This window comes from Chenopodium album, chromosome 20, assembly GCF_948465745.1.
Source record: "Chenopodium album chromosome 20, dcCheAlbu1.1, whole genome shotgun sequence".
NCBI lineage: Eukaryota > Viridiplantae > Streptophyta > Magnoliopsida > Caryophyllales > Amaranthaceae > Chenopodium > Chenopodium album.
Genome location: NC_137853.1, coordinates 39,778,459 through 39,798,704, shown reverse-complemented (window position 1 = coordinate 39,798,704; position 20,246 = coordinate 39,778,459). Strand labels below are relative to the sequence as shown.

The following is a 20,246-nucleotide window of genomic DNA, read 5'->3' as shown; positions in this document are numbered from 1 at the left end:
TTATTAAATATTAATTATATACTTCCTCCGTTTTCTTTTACTTGCAACACACCTTTTAAGCATGCAGTTTTAGGAGATGATTAGTGAGGGTAAACGAGCGATTTTATCAATATAATTTTTACACGAAAATTAGAATAGAGTTAAGTATCATTTGTAAAAATTATAATGAAAAATTTGTCCATTTACATTACATAAACCAAAGCTCAAAACACGTGCCACAAGGCTGTGTTGCAAGTAAAAGAAAACGGAGGAAGTATTATTATTAATAAATATTAATTATTATTAATAAATATTATTTATTTATTTATTATTAAATATTAATTATTATCATTAAGTATTAATTATTTATTATTTTTATTAAATATACATTATTATTATAATAATTCAATATTAAGTATTAGTTTTAAGCAGAGCAGAGCAGAGCAGGGCAGAGCAGAGCAGAGCAGAGCAGATTGAAGCAGAGCAGAGCAAATTTCAACAGAGCAAAGCAGAGCAGATTTCAACAGAGCAAAGCAGAGCAGAGCAGAGCAGAGCAGCTCTAAAGAACGGGGCCTAATATCCTTTTCATTTGGTACGAGTACATTTTTCACACTCTTTAGGGCTTCTTCAACGATTGGAGTGTTAGACACTTCGATATTACGGATTTAAAGGTGCTTGATACAGCGTTATAACATTTACTACAACATCTACAATAACCTAGCAAGATCTTCTTTATGGTTAAAAACATTTGCTACAAAATCATTCGAAGGTTCCTTAATATACCTTGTAATTACATTACATTATCTTAATTTGTAAATCCATGCTCTTACTTATTACGAAGTATTTACACTATAAAAGTTCAAAACCTAAAAAATAATGTTTTGTTTGAGAAAGAATTGGGCCAGCTTAGTAGGTGGGCTCAACTTTCTCACCTATATTTTGTACATAAGACTTCCGTTCCCCGATGTTGTTTTATACTCATGTGATTTAAATTACTTGCCTCATTCTTTCGTATCTGAGTTTATGTAAGTGAAAGGGTAGATGGGAAAACGGTTGATTAAGTATAGAGCCAAACACAATATAATAGAGATTGTCAATCTCTCCAAACCAGAGGAGATCGAGAGCATCTTGGCAAAAAAACATCTAGTTTGTGTTTTGAATTTTGGGGTCAGCTTAACTAGTTTTGAATTCTTGAAAAAAAAATTAGGCTTTTAGAAAACTCAAATTTAGCTTTTAGCTGAAAAATACGAGCTTGAACCTCAAGCTTGCCACAACCAAAGCTATGGCCAAAAGTGGGTTGTACTATTTCCCCAAAGTCCCAATCAACCTAGCCCATCACTTAACCGCTTACTCTTTTATGCAATTATACGTATAAATGGATAAGTCTACATAAATGCATAATTGAGTGATGGAAAGGGTTTTGTTTGTGTTCGGAGAGAATTTTGAAAAGTTAAAAAAAAATAGCATGTTAGACTTCAAAAAATTCCCTCAAATTTGACAGAATTTTCACACTAAATTGCAAATCGAACTAGAATACATAAACATGTTATTAGCACATGATTAGCATGTTCAAATCCACAAGACCACACATTTTCAGACCAAGCTAAATCGAGCAGCATTGAACCAATAAACTGTACTTCGTTTGACCCAAATTCCCTTGCATATTATCCTGAAAAAAATTAATCATGGTTCTCAAACGCACCGCAACAATCATTGAGAGGGGATTGGAACCTAACCATATAAAATTGATCTCCAAATTCATATTAGGCCAAAGAGGTGAATCGGGTGAAACACACATAAATCGGTGAGTGTCAAAATTAGGGTTAAAGGTCAAAATGTTTTTACGGTGACTTTATTTATTTACTAATGAGTAATGACCCCATCTATCATCTCCCACTAAACAGAACCCAAAACCAATGGCAGAACCATCACCAAACGAAGAAGACTACTCTGCCTCAGCAACCCTCATCCACTTCGACCGCCCCCTTCCTCTCCTCCGCCGCCCCATTCCCGCCGGCCCGACCGACGACCCGGAACTCGGCCCATTCGTCCTAGCATTCCCCAACCCACAATCATTCTTCTCTTCCCTCAAATTCTGCGAGTCGAAGCTTCTGGAACAGTGTGAAGCAGGGGTTCGAATTGGGTGCTCAATTACCGCATCAAACAACTGTAAACCTCCATGGTGGAAGACCCTTTTCGGGAAAATCGATTTCAAAGAGAGAAACGAGTGTGAGGAGAGAGAAATGGCTGCTTGTCTTCAAGGGTCCAAGGAAAAATGTGGGGAGTTTTCCAAGGAGAAGTGTTTGGGCCCGTTTGGGTCGGCCCGGATTGCTTGTAGAGAGAGAAAGTTGAGGAAGAAGGAGGTGGGTCAGTTGATTTCTTGGGTTTCGGGTTTGGGTCTTTTCAATTGGAATTTAGGGTTTGAATTGTTGGCTGGGAATCAATTGGGGTTGCTTTCTGAATTGGATTTGAGTTATGAAGTCACTAATTTTGGAGGGTCTGAGCTATTGGGAGATAGAAATCAACCTAATTGATTGAGAATTTTATTACAATACTACTAATTTTTAGCCTGATTGTTGAGGTGTATAGAGAGCCGCAAAGGGTAATGATGTAGACGTGATTTATCCGAGGTCTAGCATAGAGTCTCATAGAGAATAATGATGATATAAACATTGCTGAAGATAGGAGCGTTTTTTCAGGTGTGTAAGTGACATAAACAACATATTCTGTGTTTTAAGTATTGTCAAGTTTGCATTAATCTTGTATATTTGACTGTTTTCTTTGGCATTTCTATATTGGATTACTTAGTTTGGTTGGCTGTTTTATGTTCTTTATGTTATCCGTTTGAATGATGTGTGCAGATTTTAGAAAATTTGAATCTCAGTAATTGATGCTTAGTAAGGTCACATGGTGATATACAAGGAATCGATATGCTTGTGTGAATGCTTCTTGTTAATTTTGATGAATTTTATTGGGTTTATCTGTTTATGCTTTATCTTGTTTCGTCAGAATGTTGATTGTGTATTCGTATGTGCTTTGTTTAGTTTGTTTGTTCTGCATTCTTTTGTGGGTTGGTGGCCTTTTATTTAGTCTCTAATTTAAAGCTTGGGAAAGATGTGAGAAAAGGTGAAAGTCCGTGAAAGCTTTTATGTTCTTTGTATTTCTGAATTTTCAAGGTCCAAATGAGCTAATTTAGTTGATTGAAAGAGACGGAAGAACGACATAAGGATTAGTTTTTACTCAATACTCATAACACTTTTGTACTTAAGACAAGAATAAGGTAAGGATGAAAGTTTGAGGATTACAAACTGTGAAAAGCTGCGTGTTTTAGCACAAAGGGAATGATTGCTTATTGAAGTGACATGATTCATTACTCATTAGTAACATGTCCTGAGTACACTTTGTCTGGCCTCTCTACTGTTAAATCTTCAGCCTTAATGAAACTTTACACTGTCATTCCTTCATCATAAGGTAAGTGGAACTTCATAGTTCTACGGGTCTGGAAGTAGAACTTAATGCAGTGAATTAACCAAGTTTACACTTCCTAGGAAATAGAAGCGTAGGAAATTGTTATCTCTCACAATGTGCAAGTGTACAATTTCTTACATCTAACCAAAAGCAAAACATATTTCCAAGACAGGATTGACTAGACACGATTGTATTCTTATTCAATATAGCTCTTTTGTTTTACTGTAATCAATTAGTAGAAGTAGGATGAGGAGATAATCCAAACTTTTGGGGAGTGAGAATCAATTCAGGAAATTTCCATTCGCTGTTTGGTGCTTTTATATCTGGAAAACAGGACTGAGGGACTGAGGGTATGAGCACTCCCACTAGTTTCATCACCATTTCTATAGATTCATTCTCATGTGGCTGTTAGGATATGGATAATTTGTTCTTGTGCTGCTGTCTTTTGTATTCACAGACTCAGTTGTTTCCCTCTTCGTACATGCTTTAAGGCCTTGTTCTCTTACGTTGAAATTCAGTTCAGCTCAGTTCAGCTCAACTCCTAATTTCCTTCTCTTATAAAATATTCATTTCATTTCAGCTCAACTCAGCTCAGCTGAGTTTAGTCAATGAGAACAGGTCTTAAGTGTTGCAGCTATTGCCTTTATGCTTTATTTACCTCTTAAATTATCATATTCGGATTTTCTCGCAATACCTTACGAGTGCAATACTTGAAGTTGGTTACAGTCTTTTTTCTTTCTCTTTTCTCCTCGGGTCTTTGATCAACAAAAATTAGAACTTTGGTGTCCATCAAATGGAGATAGTGAAGGAAGGCATTTGAGAATTGAGATGTAAAAGTGCTTATATAGGAGCATTTGTTTTATTCTTGTATAAACCTGTGAGCTCATGGTTTGATTACTAGCATGATCTTTTATCTTGGATTAATGATTTCTGCACGAGCTAATTAGCAATAGTGACATTTGGAACGTTGACTGATTTGCCTTGGTAAGGATATCTTGTGTTTGCTTTTCTTGAGTTGTTTCAGGGTTTAGGTTGCAAATTTTTCTTGCTCCAACTTCCCAAATAGGTTAAAATCAATCACAAACCATCTATTTAGAAAATTGTTTTTTTAGATATGGATTGCTTCCTCCTTTCACGTTGCTTATTTTTTCTGGGTTAAAATCATCAAAGATGTGATCCATGCGTTTACAATTTAATGTTTAATTCTTTTTCTTTCATTGTTGTCAGACTTGTCACCTGTGCATCAGTTTTGACAGGGATAGAGTGATTTCAGCTTGTTTAGTATCATAAATTGTACCCTTCGTAGTCTCTAGAATGTTACCAGCTTGTTAAGTATTATTTGTACATCATATTTGACAAGGATCAATGGTTGACATGTGATGCTGCTCTACTATTAGTTTTCTTGACGGAATTATGTTGAGTACTTAGTTGTCGCGTCAAAATCTATGATGCATTCAACAATCCCTGAACTTTGTTCGATTTTAATCTCTGCTTATGATACTTCATTACTATGGTTGTTTGTACACCTTGAAGATGTTTTGTAGCAAGCTTAGCTAATGAACATTTCTTTTGCTCTGCAGGTATTATACCTCAATTTGTGCCTTTGAGTGGGAAGCTTTGTCTTTTGGGGGGGTTTTTCAGTTCAGTTTTGTGTCTCATATTGCGAGTTTATGACCTTGAGATAATTATGGGATGTATTGTGTGATTCTGATTTCAGAGCATGTTTGGTATTGAAGATTATTTGGGGGTACAATGAAAATATATTGCATTGTCTTTAACAAGTCAGGTTATCTGAGTTGCCTATTATTGGTAGAAAGATGGAACTGCTGAACTATTGTAATGGCCAGTGGCTGGCTAGAGGAAGAGCATGTAATAAGGTCTCGACTGACAATATTCAAGCTTCCTCAACTGCACATATAGGAGCTGTTGTATAGGTTGCGTTATCTGGTGCGCCATAACTTCAGGTTCTGGCATCAACACTACGGGCGTGTTCGGCAAAATGTAGCTGTAGAGGTAGCTGTTAGCTGTGCTGGTGGCTGTTAGCTGTATATGTAGCTGTTAGCTGTGAAAATAAATAATTTAGTATGAGTGTTTGGTAAAGTAGCTGTTAACTTTAAAATTCTAAAAAAATAGAAGAAAATTCAACAGCTACCTAGCTTTTCACAAAAGTTAATAATGTTAACTTTTCACAAAAGCTACTTCAACCACTAAACTCTACCCCCACCACTACTTTCCCAAACACTCATAATTTTTTCTATGTAGTGGTTTGAATAAGTCAAACCACTAAAAGCTACCTAAAAGCTACTCAAAAGCTAGTGCCGAACACGCCCTACATTGGTTTTAGCCTTGTGGGCTGTTTTTAAGAATCCCTTTCTGGTCATTTTTCATGTGTAATCAGTACCGGCGTAACATAAGGATGATGTATAAAATTTTGTATTAAGAACAGATGAAATGATGAATAAGGAATAAGTTATAAACTATAGTATTATTACTGTACATAGATATAATCCTATCATTAAGGTCCAACATTTACATTAATACATATAGTCTGATTTATGTACTCCGTACAAGCTAAAAGAGAAGAAAGTGAAAATTTTACATTATTTTGTACATTGTATTCACATTTACAACATAACTTTACATGACATAAATTGAAGTTAACGAGTTAAAATCAAAATGAATCTTCTTGGCAAGGGAAGATCCTCTGTTTCTACTTGATCAACTATACATATGTATGTACTTCATGGATCCACAAAAATGCATTAACCTGATTTACGATCTTCCGGTTTTGGGACTTGTTTCATCCTCACTAACATAATCAGATAGATTCAAATACCTTTGGTGATCACCTTTCTGTTTCCATTGTGACCTACAAGTTAAACATTTTGTCAATTCTTTTCTTTGAGTCCTCTTCCAAGTCATCAAGCATTCCTCGTGGATAGGAATCCTACATGTCTCGCAAGCCACCATTCGATCCCCGGACCTCCCCATCTCAAGGCATATCGGACATGTACCTCCAACCTCTGCTTTCATACACGGCTTTAGGTTTGCATTGCGTAAGCCCAACTCTTTCTTTAAGAAAAAAACTTGGTGGAACCTCTGGCGTAGTGTATGGCTTGCAAGGGATACTGGGGAGCTTGGGGTGGCTTGAAGCTTCTCAAGGTGGCAAGGACTTATGGTTTGCCTCCTTAAGCCTGGATCGTCGAGGGGGAACCCTAGGACCTTGATGAGCACAAAGAGGATGTGCTTGCATGGGGTGGTACGATCAGGGCACGTGCATGAGGGTGTTATTGATATGTTAACAATGTACACGTTACCTGTTGCTCCTAGGACGTAGAACTCTGGGTCTGACCTATATAGGAGGAAGATATGGTGGAGTAATGCGTTCGTTACACGTTCCGTAAAGGCTTGTAAGGTGGGCTTAGACGGGGTACATTTGCAAGGGTGCCGGTCATGGTGTTGGAGTTGTTGGTTAGATGGAGAGAAGGCTTTAGGCGGCGTTCTTGTCTCCATCTTAAAAAACGACATCAATTAAGGGTACATGAATAGGTAAAGGACATTAATGTGTGTTGGGGAAAAAAAGAAGAGGTAAGAAAATTCATCCCAATTTATAAGTTAATTAGGGAAAAAGAACAGATCATTATAGAAAAGTAATGAGTTGTTAATAGTCATCAGAACATAATTTTGCTATTTTTACATAGTTTGAGTTGTTAGAATTTACTGTTTTTGGATTTGTTTTGACAACTCTAAACTTATCTCAACGTTTCTTTTTTCGTATAAGACATGCTGTTTTTAGTTTCTAAATGTATGACATACTCCGTATACTAGTATATACTTGTTATTCCTTAAATTATACTCCGTAGTATACGAGTATTAAAAAAAAAAGGTGTAAAAATCACCCCTTCAGTGATAGGAGAGGCACCCCCATATCTTACCGGGAAAAAAAAAATGTAAAAATTAATTCGACATGTTTAATTTATGACAAACTTTTTTCAATTGGCTGATCTCTTTATTCACAGTATTAATTTTCAGATATTGGAGTTTTTAAAAAGAGTATATTTAACTTAATCCTTTAACACTCATCGAAGCACCAGTGGTCTAGTGGTAGAATAGTACCCTGCCACGGTACAGACCCGGGTTCGATTCCCGGCTGGTGCAAGCAGATTTTTTTTTTTTTTTTTTTTTTTCACGATCTGTTAGGTTAACTCCTTAATTTTGTCTATCTTAGCTCTCCCTATAAGAGTTTATAGGTTATTAAGCAAGGTTTTTATTTTTATTTAAACAAATAATCATAATGAAGCAATGTTCACTCCCCTCTAGATTAATTATTAAACTTTTACTTCAATTTATATTTCTCCACTTTATATTAGTTGTTTCTTATTAAGGCTATATATAATGATATACACATATATGTACTCGTACTAAGTATTAATAATATAATTTAGTACTTCTTAGAATCAATTTTTTCCCTCAATGTTTGTAAAGGACAACATGAGAAGTGAGAAGATTACGTAACTCAATGGTTAACTCGTCAATGTGTTCTAGCTTCAATTCGAAAGTTGTTTGCTCGAAAATTTTAATTCAGTATTCATGTATGCCTCTAAATTGTAAATATATGTGGATGATTGATTGAATGATAGATGTGCATGGAATATGTTTAATAAAATAGGGGTCATCATTGTATTCGAATTGACTTAAGAACATAGTATTAATTTCATTAGTTTTTAAGAATGATGAGTGATATTGATATGTATTGTATTTTTTCATGGTTGACTATATATTTTAGTTAAATGAATATGAAGTAGCTTGCTTTGCATTGATATATAATGAGCCATAGGATTCAAAATTTTCTAATAATTTCCTATACAATTATTGAAAAACTTCAATGGTTTGAAAGAAAATCTAAATGGAATCATGCATGTTATTTTAAAGAAGACTTAGCTTAAAAAAGCACTTTAGGCTATAGAAAGAGTTGGGTTAACATTGGACTTTTCTCAAATACGTACAAGTATATTGTATATTAGTATATACAAAGTACATTGTACGGAACTACGGATTACAATGTAAGGTCAAGGAGGAAGGATATGATGGAACAAAGTTGCAATCATGGAAATTAGTTGGAACTTTCCATAAAATTAATCAATAGAAAAAAAAATACTCTTTACTTGTTAACTTGTATTATTACATGTAATTAAGAAATAGTATTTGAGGCTAGACAATATCTCGGATTATTACGTGTAATTAAAAAATTAAAATCCATTAATTAAATGTTATTTCTCATATTGTCTTTCACTATATTTCGATCTTTTATTTAAAAGAAGCTGTATGTACTCTTTATCACTCCGTATAACGTAGTTACATACGCAGGGCCTATTCATATTTACTGAACTGAGCTGAACTGAACTGATTGGAGTTGAACTGAATTGAACTGAACTGAACTGATTGGAGCTAAACTGAACTGAACTGAATTGAGCTGAAATGAATATTTTATAAGGCCTTATTCTTTTCACCTTAAAAAAATAATATTAAGTAAAAATAATTTCAGTTCAGTAAAAATAAGTTCAGTTCAGTAAAATTAATTCCAGTTTAGTAAAAATAATTTCAGTTCAGTAAAAATAAGTTCAGTTCAGTAAAATTTAGTTTTCTTAAAGAAGAATTATAATAGAAAATCAGTAAAAATAATTTCAGTTCAGTAAAAATAATTTAATTTCAGTAAAAATAATTTCAGTTCAGTAAAATTAAGTTCAGTTCAGTAAAAATAAGTTCAGTTCAGTAAAAATAATTTCAGTTCAGCAAAATTAAGGTGAATCAAACAGGGCCTAAGAGAGGGAAATTAAGAGCTGAACTGAACTGAACTGATTAGAGCTGAACTGAACTGAACTGATTGGAGCTGTACTGAACTGAACTGAAATTAAGTAAATATGAACAAGCCCTGATTTAGTGATAAGACTTAGAGTTGCATGTTTCAATCTTGTAAGTTTTTAAATGTAAGTTGATGATACAAAATGAGAAGTGATCAATATGTAATGTAATAATTAATTTGTAGACAAAGTATATACTTCCTCCGTTTTCTTTTACTTGCAACACACCTTTTAAGCACGCAGTTTTAGGAGATGATTAGTGAGGGTAAACGAGCGATTTTATCAATATAATTTTTACACGAAAATTAGAATAGAGTTAAAAATTATAATGAAAAATTTGTCCATTTACATTACATAAACCAGAGCTCAAAACACGTGTCACAAGGTTGTGTTGCAAGTAAAAGAAAACGGAGGAAGTACGAAATAATCTCAAATAAACTAATAAAGTATATGCTCGCACAATTATTATTCTAAAGTGGTTTTTACTGCATTATTAGTAGCTTTCGTTGAATGCTGCTTTAACTTATTTCCACCAAAAACTTTGAAGTTACATCTAACGAAATTACGAGGTAGTTTCTTCAATTCCATTTTAGTCATTGAATATTGAAGAAATTATTAAATTGCTGTCAATGACGCATAAATGAGTAAGAAAGCATGAAATCAAAGTCATTTCTTATGAACTCAAATTTAATTTTGACAAATTGATTGTATCTTTTATGGAAATTCGAAGAAATAATGGTGCAAAGACAGTATGAATAAGGGCAATTTAATGGCCACTTTACTGAAAAGTTCTTTAAAAAGTAGCAGAAATAGTAGACCTAACTAGTGAAGACTTTGGTACCCTTGGCTTGTACGGCAAGCTTAGTAAGAGTATTTACAAAAGACCTAGTATATAGGTAGTCCTTAAGCAATCCCTAGAATGATTGAGGTAATCAAAGTTAGCCTAGCCTTTAACCCGGTTTGCATAGGCTTGTGCACAGATTTACGTTCAATAATCCCCGGGGCTTTCACTTCGACACGTTGACGCTCGTGATCGCTTAGAGCCCCTCCTCCGTCAATAGGTACTCCCAACGCGTCGACCACACACCCTAGCATAGCCTTTCCCGCAGGAACATCCACAATAGATCCAGTGCGCTTGACAAGATCTCCCTCTTTAATAGCGGTATTACTACCAAAGACAACAATCCCTACATTCTCATTCTCAAGATTTAAGGCTATTCCTTTCACACTGCTGGCAAATTCCACCATTTCCCCGGCTTGAATCTCGTTCAATTCATAAACACGTGCAATCCCATCTCCAACTGAAACCACTCGACCGATCTCATCCATTTGAAAATTCGTGTAAAAGTTACTTTCTAATAGAGTCGTTAGTTCCGCAGCTGTGGAAGAAAATTCCATGATTCAAAAATAGATAGGCAGAGTTAACAGATAAGGCCGCCCGGGAAATAAATATAACGATAGACCTGGTCGTGGATCAAGGCCTTGTCGCCGTTGATCAGCAGGTCCAAGCAATCATATTGGCTCAGTACTGGAGCCTCCTTTGGGCTCTCAATAACCGCGATTACAAGGTCATTCACGGTCAATTTCTGGGGTATGAATAAACCTTATTCTATTTTATTTAATTATTTGAACTGTTAATATTGCATGACGTGAGTTTGATTCATATGGAGTAGTACTTAATCGAATTTAAAAGAATAAGTATCTATAATTACATGATAGGTGAATTCAATTGGCACGAATTAATATTGGTAGAATCTGATCTGAATTTGATTAAATTACATGACTATGACGTAAATAAAACTACTCTTGAAATGATTATTATTGTCGATATAAATCATATCATGTCAGATTCAAACAACCAAGTTCCATATGCGATGGATAACATCTAAACATCTACTTGTATTTAACAGTCGCAAAATACTAGGCATATTTCTTGTTGTTTTTAAACACCTTGTATTAGCTACTGTAGTAGGAATGGCCCGTCCTCTGGATCTCTCTAATGGGTGTGTGCGTATTATGGGGACGGGGACGTTATTCGGCGAAGGGTGAATAATTATAGGCCAAATTTTAATTAACAACGTTTCCATTATTATAAGGTTGTATTTAAGTTTTTTGTACAATTACACCCCAAACAAATAAAAACATGAAGTTAGGTTTAAAGTAATGATATCATAATCCGAAAATAACAAAAAAAGTTGGGGAAAAGATTATGCTATACACAAGCAAGTATAGCTTAAATTTATAAAATTATATTTTCTCCATTTTTCAATTGTTCAGACTTTAGCACTTTGTATCCACTATCTTATTTTGATCATATATAAAAATCAATATATAAAAACAAATTATCTTAGGTAAATTATAGTATTGGATTAAATCGATTATAGGATTTATTGATTGAAAATTCTTGTGTTGATGAATAATGTAAAAGTTGAGCTAGAATAATAAACAAGAAAACAAAGGAAGTACGAAGTACTTATACAACATAATGGATCGATACATTCGTTTGTCATACACCCTATAATGTCCACATGACTACTGATTTGAGCTTATAGTAGACCCTTGTCAAACCAAAACCTACTACAGTATTAGATTGATTTTTGGCTACACTAGTATTTTTTTCTCAATTGCGTTGTCTGATTTAATAATTCTTAAAAACGTCTAATACTCTAATCCTCTTGTGGAATATAGAAGCACATTGATCCACTTCTTATCTTTAAGACGGACTATAGCCAATGACATAAATAACACAAACTTTTAAATAAAACGAATGTTCGGTAAATTACTGAACATCCGTTATAAGTGACAATAAAATGCGCAAAAGTTACACCATCGATCTTTTAGGCTATTTGACGACTCAGAAAAAAATGCAGTCTTAAATTCGTATTAATAAATAATAAATACTTCCATAAAAGAAAAGAGAAAAGAAAGTAAGAGAGTTTAAGAAGTACGGAGTTGGGTTCAACTACTCACGTACGTAACCACGTTGTTAGTAGTGCAAGTCAGATGCTATATTTATTATACGGCAAACGTGATTGCATCACATAACACATTACATTAGTTTGTGTAGGTTGATTGGTATCAATCAGTTGGCAATTTAAGATTAATGCATTATCCCGAATATCCATCTAATACCGTGTTTACATTAATAATGGTACCATATAATATACGAATTACTTAAAGATTATGTTTAAAATTTGCTGACTACTTGCCTCTTGCATTGAGTAATCATAGATGATAAACGTCTTTATTGAAAACAAATTTGAGACGAATGGAGTATGCAACACGAAAACACAAACAGAGAGGTTTGAATTAGTGGTTAAGATGAATATCCGATTGTTAAACGTCCCCTAATAAGTCACACAATGTTGAAAGGTAGTCTTGTTTTAATCGTAACATGAAGTATATTATTGTATCTACATATGAATGGGATTTTAAGTCGGTAAATAAAAAGCAAGTGGGAAAAACTTGCATCTAATCGAGCATCATAGTATTATCAAATGACTAATTATATAAAGTCAACATTATATTTGTTTGTTCTAACTTACAAGTCTTAGCTTTTCAAGGCCCCATATATTCAATGGTATCCTTAGCTTGTTCTGCAAGTCTACAACCTCAATCACCTGAAACATCCATTCTTAATCAGTGCCGCCTTAAACGCGGTAATAACAGCTCTTTTACATATTACTAAATCACCGTTCTTACTAATGATGATTACTACTACTATTATTATTATTATTATTATTGTTATTACATAGTCGTCTGAATATTCTTAATATGCACCAAAAAAAAAAAAAAAGAACCCTATCCAAGTGGTGAAATATAAGAAACAAATCAAGCAATAATGGATATACGAACTACTTGTATAAAATATAAAATAGTATAAGTATAACAAATGTTTTCTTCCGGAAGTGGGAAACCATTACTTCTTCAACTGCAGTCTAATGAAACTTTGACAACACTAATTTATGCCTAAAATAGTCAATACTCAATATGATCAATGCTTAAGAAGATTTATTAACTAATACTCAGTAAACCAAAGTTGATTTAAGTTACACGTATTATACCAAAGTTGATTTTAATATACACGTATTATACGCGAAATAATATATAGTAATTAATTGAGCAGACGAACAAAACCGGAGACTTAATCATTTAGGATAATCACAAAATTAACAAAATGATATCGGAAATTATTAAGAACTTTCAGCAATAATCTATGATGTGTTACCTTTCATCACATCTTTATTAAGAGGGGCATGACATAGACAGCTGCAGAGCTGCTGTATCCTGTATGCGTTTCTTCATTTGAGCAACATAAGAGGAAACTGCAAAGCATGTTCCTGATTCAAAGTAACAAGTATAAATCATAAGTACACAACATAATATTTCCGACTCACGATAATAGAAAGAGTCAGCATTCAACAAACCTTAACAACAACGATCAAAGCCTTAATCCCAAAGGTGAAATCGGCTAAAAGAACATTTTAGCATTCAACAAACCACAAAAGAAGACAAAACAAAGCCATTTCATTTCATCTCTAACCTTATTTAGTTTCATATTTCTTAGAGTATAGAAAAACAAATGGACGGGAGAGCTTTCGTCCTGGATAGTGATTGTGGTACTTTGATTCATAAAGTGAGCACCACAATAACACAAGCGAGGAAACGGTGGCACATAGCAGCTGCAGCCATCTATTCCTTCCGAGCATTTCTTTCCCTCGCCAACAACACAAGCCTGAGTATTGGTTATCAGCAGCCTTACACAGTACTTGATGTTGAACCCAATAGCCCAGTAACCCCTTCTTCATCATGCATAGATGCAGCAAAGCTCGCCGAAATTGTCAGGGAGAAGAGAGTTGAGTCTCTTCACACACTTGGGGGTGTCCACAAAATTGCCAGTGCTCTAAAGACGAATGAAACAAGTGGCATCTCAGGAAGCGAACATGATCTTGGGTGGAGAAAGGAGAAATTCGGGTCAAACACTTACAAGAGGCCGCGTCCTAAGGGTTTCCTTTATTTTGTTTGGAATGCCTTTAAGGATCTCACCCTCATCATCCTTCTTGTTTGTGCAACCCTTTCCCTTGGGTTTGGGATCAAGTTGCATGGCATTAAAGAAGGGTGGTATGAAGGAGGAAGTATCTTCGTGGCGGTCTTCCTTGTTGTCATTGTTACTGCTGTAAGTAACATTAAACAAGATAGACAATTTTGCAAGCTATCAAAAATAAGCGATAACATTATGATTAGTGTTGTGAGGGATGGCAGGCCACAACAAGTCTCCATCTTTGACATCGTAGTTGGAGATGTGGTGATCTTGAAGATTGGGGATCAAATACCGGCAGATGGACTCTTCGTAGATGGACAATCATTGTTGATAGATGAGTCCAGCATGACAGGAGAAAGTGATCACATTGAGGTAAATCATACAAACAACCCTTTTCTTCATTCAGGTGCAAAGGTCGGTGATGGATATGGACGAATGTTGGTGACATCTGTTGGAATGAACACATCTTGGGGAGAAATGATGAGCACAATTAATCGTGATACCAACGAACAAACTCCACTGCAAGTGAGGCTTGATGCATTGACCTCAGCAATAGGGAAGATAGGTCTTCTTGTCGCTCTACTTGTCCTCGTGGTGTTACTTGTAAGGTATTTTACAGGGAACACCCGAGGTGAGAACGGGCAAAAAGAGTATAATGGTAGCAAAACAGGGATCAATTCCATACTCAGTTCTATAGTTCGGATAATTTCTGCTGCAGTCACCATTGTGGTTGTGGCCATTCCTGAGGGCTTGCCATTGGCTGTGACGCTCACGCTTGCTTACTCGATGAAAAGGATGATGGTAGATCAGGCAATGGTGAGAAAGCTTTCAGCTTGTGAGACTATGGGATCTGCCACAGTCATCTGCACTGACAAAACTGGAACTCTGACGTTGAATCAGATGCAAGTGACCAAGGCTTGGATCGGAGAAGAAGAGGGCACTAGAGTAACTGCTCCTAGTGTTCTTGAATTGCTCCAACAAGGAGTTGCTTTGAACACGACGGGTGTAGTATATATACCTTATCAGGGAGGAGTACCTGAGATTTCAGGAAGTCCAACTGAGAAAGCAATTCTATCTTGGGCAATCAAGGAATTAGGTATGGATATGGAGACAATAAAGCAAAGCAGTTCAATTCTTCAGGTTGAAAGCTTCAACTCAAATAAGAAGCGAAGTGGTGTAATGATGAAGAAGGAATCTGACGGTTCTATAAACGTGCACTGGAAAGGAGCAGCAGAATTTATTCTAGCAATGTGCTCCCATTATTACACCTCTGCTGGAATAAAAAAGGTGATGGATGAAGATGGAAGGAGAAGTATTGGGCTGATAATTGAAGGTATGGCAGCCAGCAGTCTTCGCTGCATTGCATTTGCTCATAGTGAAGTCTCAGAAGAAGAGGTGGAGTACGACGAGGAAACAGCTAAGCCAAAGCTTAAAGAAGAAGCCTTGACCTTGTTGGGGATTGTAGGTCTGAAGGATCCATGTCGTCCAGAAGTCAAGCATGCAGTAGATGTCTGCAAAAGAGCAGGAGTTAGAATTAAAATGATTACAGGAGACAACATTTTCACAGCAAAAGCCATAGCCGCAGAATGTGGCATACTGGGATACCAACAACAGGAAGGTGAAGTTGTGGAAGGAATAGAGTTTCGGAACTATACACATGAAGAAAGAATGGAAAGAGTTGACAAAATAAGTGTAATGGCAAGATCATCTCCCCTTGATAAGCTACTGATGGTTCAGTGCTTAAAGCAAAGGGGGGAAGTGGTTGCAGTTACAGGAGATGGCACCAATGACGCACCTGCTCTAAAAGAAGCAGATATTGGACTTGCTATGGGAATTCAAGGCACTGAGGTGGCTAAAGAGAGTTCTGATATTATCATCCTAGATGATAATTTTAGCACCGTTGCCACCGTTCTAAGATGGGGCCGATGTGTTTACAACAATATACAAAAGTTCATCCAATTCCAACTTACAGTAAATGTGGCAGCTTTGGTAATTAACTTTATAGCATCAGTTTCGGCTGGAGAAGTCCCTCTGACAGCAGTCCAACTACTGTGGGTTAATCTCATAATGGACACATTAGGAGCTCTGGCCCTTGCCACAGAGCGTCCTACCAAAGAGCTTCTCGATAAACCACCTGTTGGAAGGACAGCACCCCTCATAACCAACATTATGTGGAGAAATCTCTTGTGCCAATCGCTGTATCAAATCTCAGTGCTACTGATCCTGCAGTTCAGAGGTAAATCTATCTTCAATGTGTCCACAGACAAAAAGAATACCCTGATATTTAACACCTTCGTTCTGTGCCAAGTTTTCAACGAATTCAATTCAAGAAGAATGGAAAAGCAAAATATATTCGAAGGAATCCACAAAACTCCTTTGTTTCTTGGGATTGTTGCCATAGAAATAATCCTTCAGGCTGTGATGGTCGAGTTCTTGAAAAATTTCGCCAATACAGTCAGCTTGAACTGGAAAGAATGGGCAGCATGTATAATCATCTCATTTTTCTCATGGCCCATTGCCTTTCTAGTTAAACTCATACCTGTTCCAGAAGAACCCATTTTTACTACTCTTGCAAAATCCATAGCCAAAGCCAGAAAGTTCATTCACAGAGATGCTGGTCTTGAAACCAGATCAAGTCGAAAAGTACTATAACCAGAGCTCAACATGTACCATCAGATATAATCATAGAATTTTTTGTTTCTCTTATTAAAGCTAAATTGTTGTATCGACTAGTCCATTGATTAGTTATCAGACATGTACAGCTTGACCCCCCCATCCCTTGCGAATAGGATACTTAAATCATGATTGCTATTTTTACTGTAAGATTAAACCTTTAAGGCTTGTTTTGTATAAGGTCATCTCATGTATAATGACATTTGTGTGCAATTTTGCATGGAATTTCCTATGTCAACGTACAAGGAAACACATCCTCACTGACAAACAATTTAGCTCTAATCATTGATAATCATTACCACTTATAAGTTATTACAGCCTTTAGGTGTGTGTATAAAGACTATAAGTGATAAGGAAAATCTTTGAAGAAAAACCTAATCTCAAACATTCTTTAATTCCTAAGGATGTTTCATGAAAGCTTAATTACAAAGTCAGTATCATCCCATTAATTCATGACTCTGTACAAACTACAAACTAGCCGAATGTGCATTAATTTGATCTTATAACAAACCGTGGATCTTCATAAATGCGCATTTCCATTCTGGTGCTACCTATTTTTCTATCAAAGGAGCTTGTACACAAACTAGAGTGTGCATGATTCACACCATACAAAATAGATGAAGCATAAGCCCTTTAAATCTCTACTAGCTAACAAATTAGTTCTCCCTATTTCCTTTTTTTCCAAAAAATTGAAATACATAATTTAACATCTTAACAATCATGTTCAGCTTGGCAACCCAATTATTATAATCTAAAGCCAGAAGTAATAGTCTAATTACTCTCATGACTCGAATAATCGTTGTATAGTTTCCCACTTTCCCATCCTAAGTTCAATGTTCAATACTCTCTTCAATTAGCTTGTAACTTCATCTTCTACATCATACTTTAGTAGTACATGATTCATATCATATTAAATGCCCATAAAATTGTGCATGCATAATACTTATACCATCAATCTAATTGAAAATTGATATTCCAAATAATGTAAACTAAATTAACAATTCATGGCAATTTATCAGAAAATAACTGAGCAGGCAGTTAAGATAATTCCTAATCAAAATATATATCAAGAATAACAAAAAGTATACTAATTGAAAATAAATTGAAAAATTGAGAACATAAATTCGTGATTATATATATTTTCGTCGCATTGAATAATTTACATAAAAAAACAATTCTTGTAAAAAAAAATATGAAATTTGCAAAATGATCGAAAAAAATCTAACTTAATAAAGATGATTATAATTTATGCAGTTGCATTTTTCCGTTTAATAATGAGGGTTTTCAAGCTGTGAGAAATTTCTGGACAATCTAGAAAATTCAGAGTACAAGAAATTAAAATTCAATAAAAGGAAAATGAGTATAAAAGGGAGATTTTGTTCTTACTTAACACATTGATGGCATGCAATGATTTTGATCTCTGGGATGAAGAAGCGTTGCTCTCGCCATTGAAGCCAAAGTTAGAAAAGAAAGTGCAATCACTTAACTCGTTAACATTTGTTTAGTTGTCTTATGAAGGTGTGAGACGTTAGTATAATACACGAAATCGTTACGTGGTGAACATCTAGGCAATTTTTATTCCCGGGTGAAAAAAGATTAAAAAATTACAAAATTTAAGTCTATATTATCCATAGTTTCTGAGGAAACTTTGAGGTTTCGAGGCCCGGTGGAGAAAAACTGGTGAGACCTCAAAAACTGACCCGATCCGAGGACTCGACCTTAACCGACAATGATCTGAACTCAATCTGTACTCGAACAATGGGCTAGATTATAGCCTTCAACTTTGTCACTTTTCGACACCGGGCCCTGAAACCTCGAGATTACCTCAAAAAGCGTGGATTATAGCCTTCAATTTTGCAATTTTTGACCTTTTTTTCGCCCGGAAATAAAAATTACCGAGATTTTTATCATGGTCCCCAACACCCTCCGGGAGTCCATTTGGGTGTCGGTGGAACCATCCAATATGCCCTTAACGGTCATCTTACCCGTTCACAACTTGTAGTGATTTCGCAAACTCAAGCTTACCACGGACGTTTTTGACAACATATAATGATCATGTATGGTTTCAAACGGCATTATATGACACCGAGTTATATTCCCTAGGGTCTCAACATTTTTCGCCACCGGGCCCCAAAACCTCAAAATTTCCTAAAAAATCGTGGATTATAGCCTTCAATATTGTAATTTTTTGACCTTTTTTCGCCCGAAAAAAAAAATTGCCTAGATGTTTACCATGGTCCCTAATACCCTCCAGGAGTTCAATTGGGTCAGTAGAACCATCCAATATACCATTAAACGGTCATTTTACCCGTTTGCAACTTGCAATGATTTCGTAAACTTAAACCTACCACGTACATTTATGACAACATATAATAATCATATATGGTTTCAAATGGCATTATATGACCCCGAGATATATCCCCTAAGGTCTCAACACTTTTCGCCATCGGGCCCCGAAACCTCTAAATTTCCTCAAAAAAGTGTTGATTAGTCTTCAATTTTGTAATTTTTTTGACCTTTTTTCTCTTGAAAATAAAAATTGTCGAGATTTTTACAATGATCCCTAATACCCTATGGGAGTCCAATTGGGTCGGTAGAAACATCCAATATACCCTTAAACAGTCATTTTACCCATTCACAACTTGTAGTGATTTCGTAAACGCAAGCCTACAACGGACGTTTATGACAACGTATAATGATCATATATGGTTTCAAACGGCATTATATGACCCAAAAATGTATCCCTAAGGGTCTCAAGGCTTTTCGCCACCGGGCCCCGAAACCTCAAAATTTACACAAAAAGCGTGGATAGCCTTCAATTTTGTAATTTAATGATCTTTTTTTCGCCCGAAAATAAAAAATGTCGAGATGTTTACCATTGTCCCTAATACCCTCCAGGAGTCCAATTGGGTCGGTGGAACCATCCAATATGCCCTTAAACGGTCATTTTACCTGTTCGCAACTTGTATTGATTTCGTAAATTCAAACCTACCACGTACATTTAAGACGACATATAATGATCATTTATGGTTTCAAATGGCATTATATATATGTCCCCGAGATATATATCCCTTAGGGTCTCAACACTTTTCGACATCGGGCCCCGAAACCTCTAAATTTCCTCAAAAAGCGTGGATTATTATAGTCTTCAATTTTGTAAATTTTTGACCTATTTTCGTCCGGAAATAAAAATTTTCGAGATTTTTACAATCATCCCTAATACC

General features: G+C 35.5%; 1 protein-coding gene, 1 non-coding gene and 1 pseudogene across 2 annotated transcripts; 2 read left to right on the top strand and 1 right to left on the bottom strand.

Annotated features, from left to right (window-relative positions):
• Positions 1-6,219: 6,219 nt before the first annotated feature.
• Positions 6,220-6,960, bottom strand: LOC145597226 (uncharacterized). The gene has a single exon (XM_081653376.1). The coding sequence runs from the start codon at positions 6,958-6,960 to the stop codon at positions 6,220-6,222; it is 741 nt and encodes a 246-aa protein (XP_081509502.1).
• A 574-nt stretch (positions 6,961-7,534) lies between these two features.
• TRNAG-GCC (transfer RNA glycine (anticodon GCC)) lies at positions 7,535-7,605 on the top strand. The gene has a single exon. It is a non-coding gene; the product is annotated as a tRNA-Gly (tRNA).
• A 6,066-nt stretch (positions 7,606-13,671) lies between these two features.
• Positions 13,672-17,117, top strand: LOC145598077 (calcium-transporting ATPase 12, plasma membrane-type pseudogene; annotated as a pseudogene).
• The last annotated feature ends 3,129 nt before the right edge of the window (positions 17,118-20,246 follow it).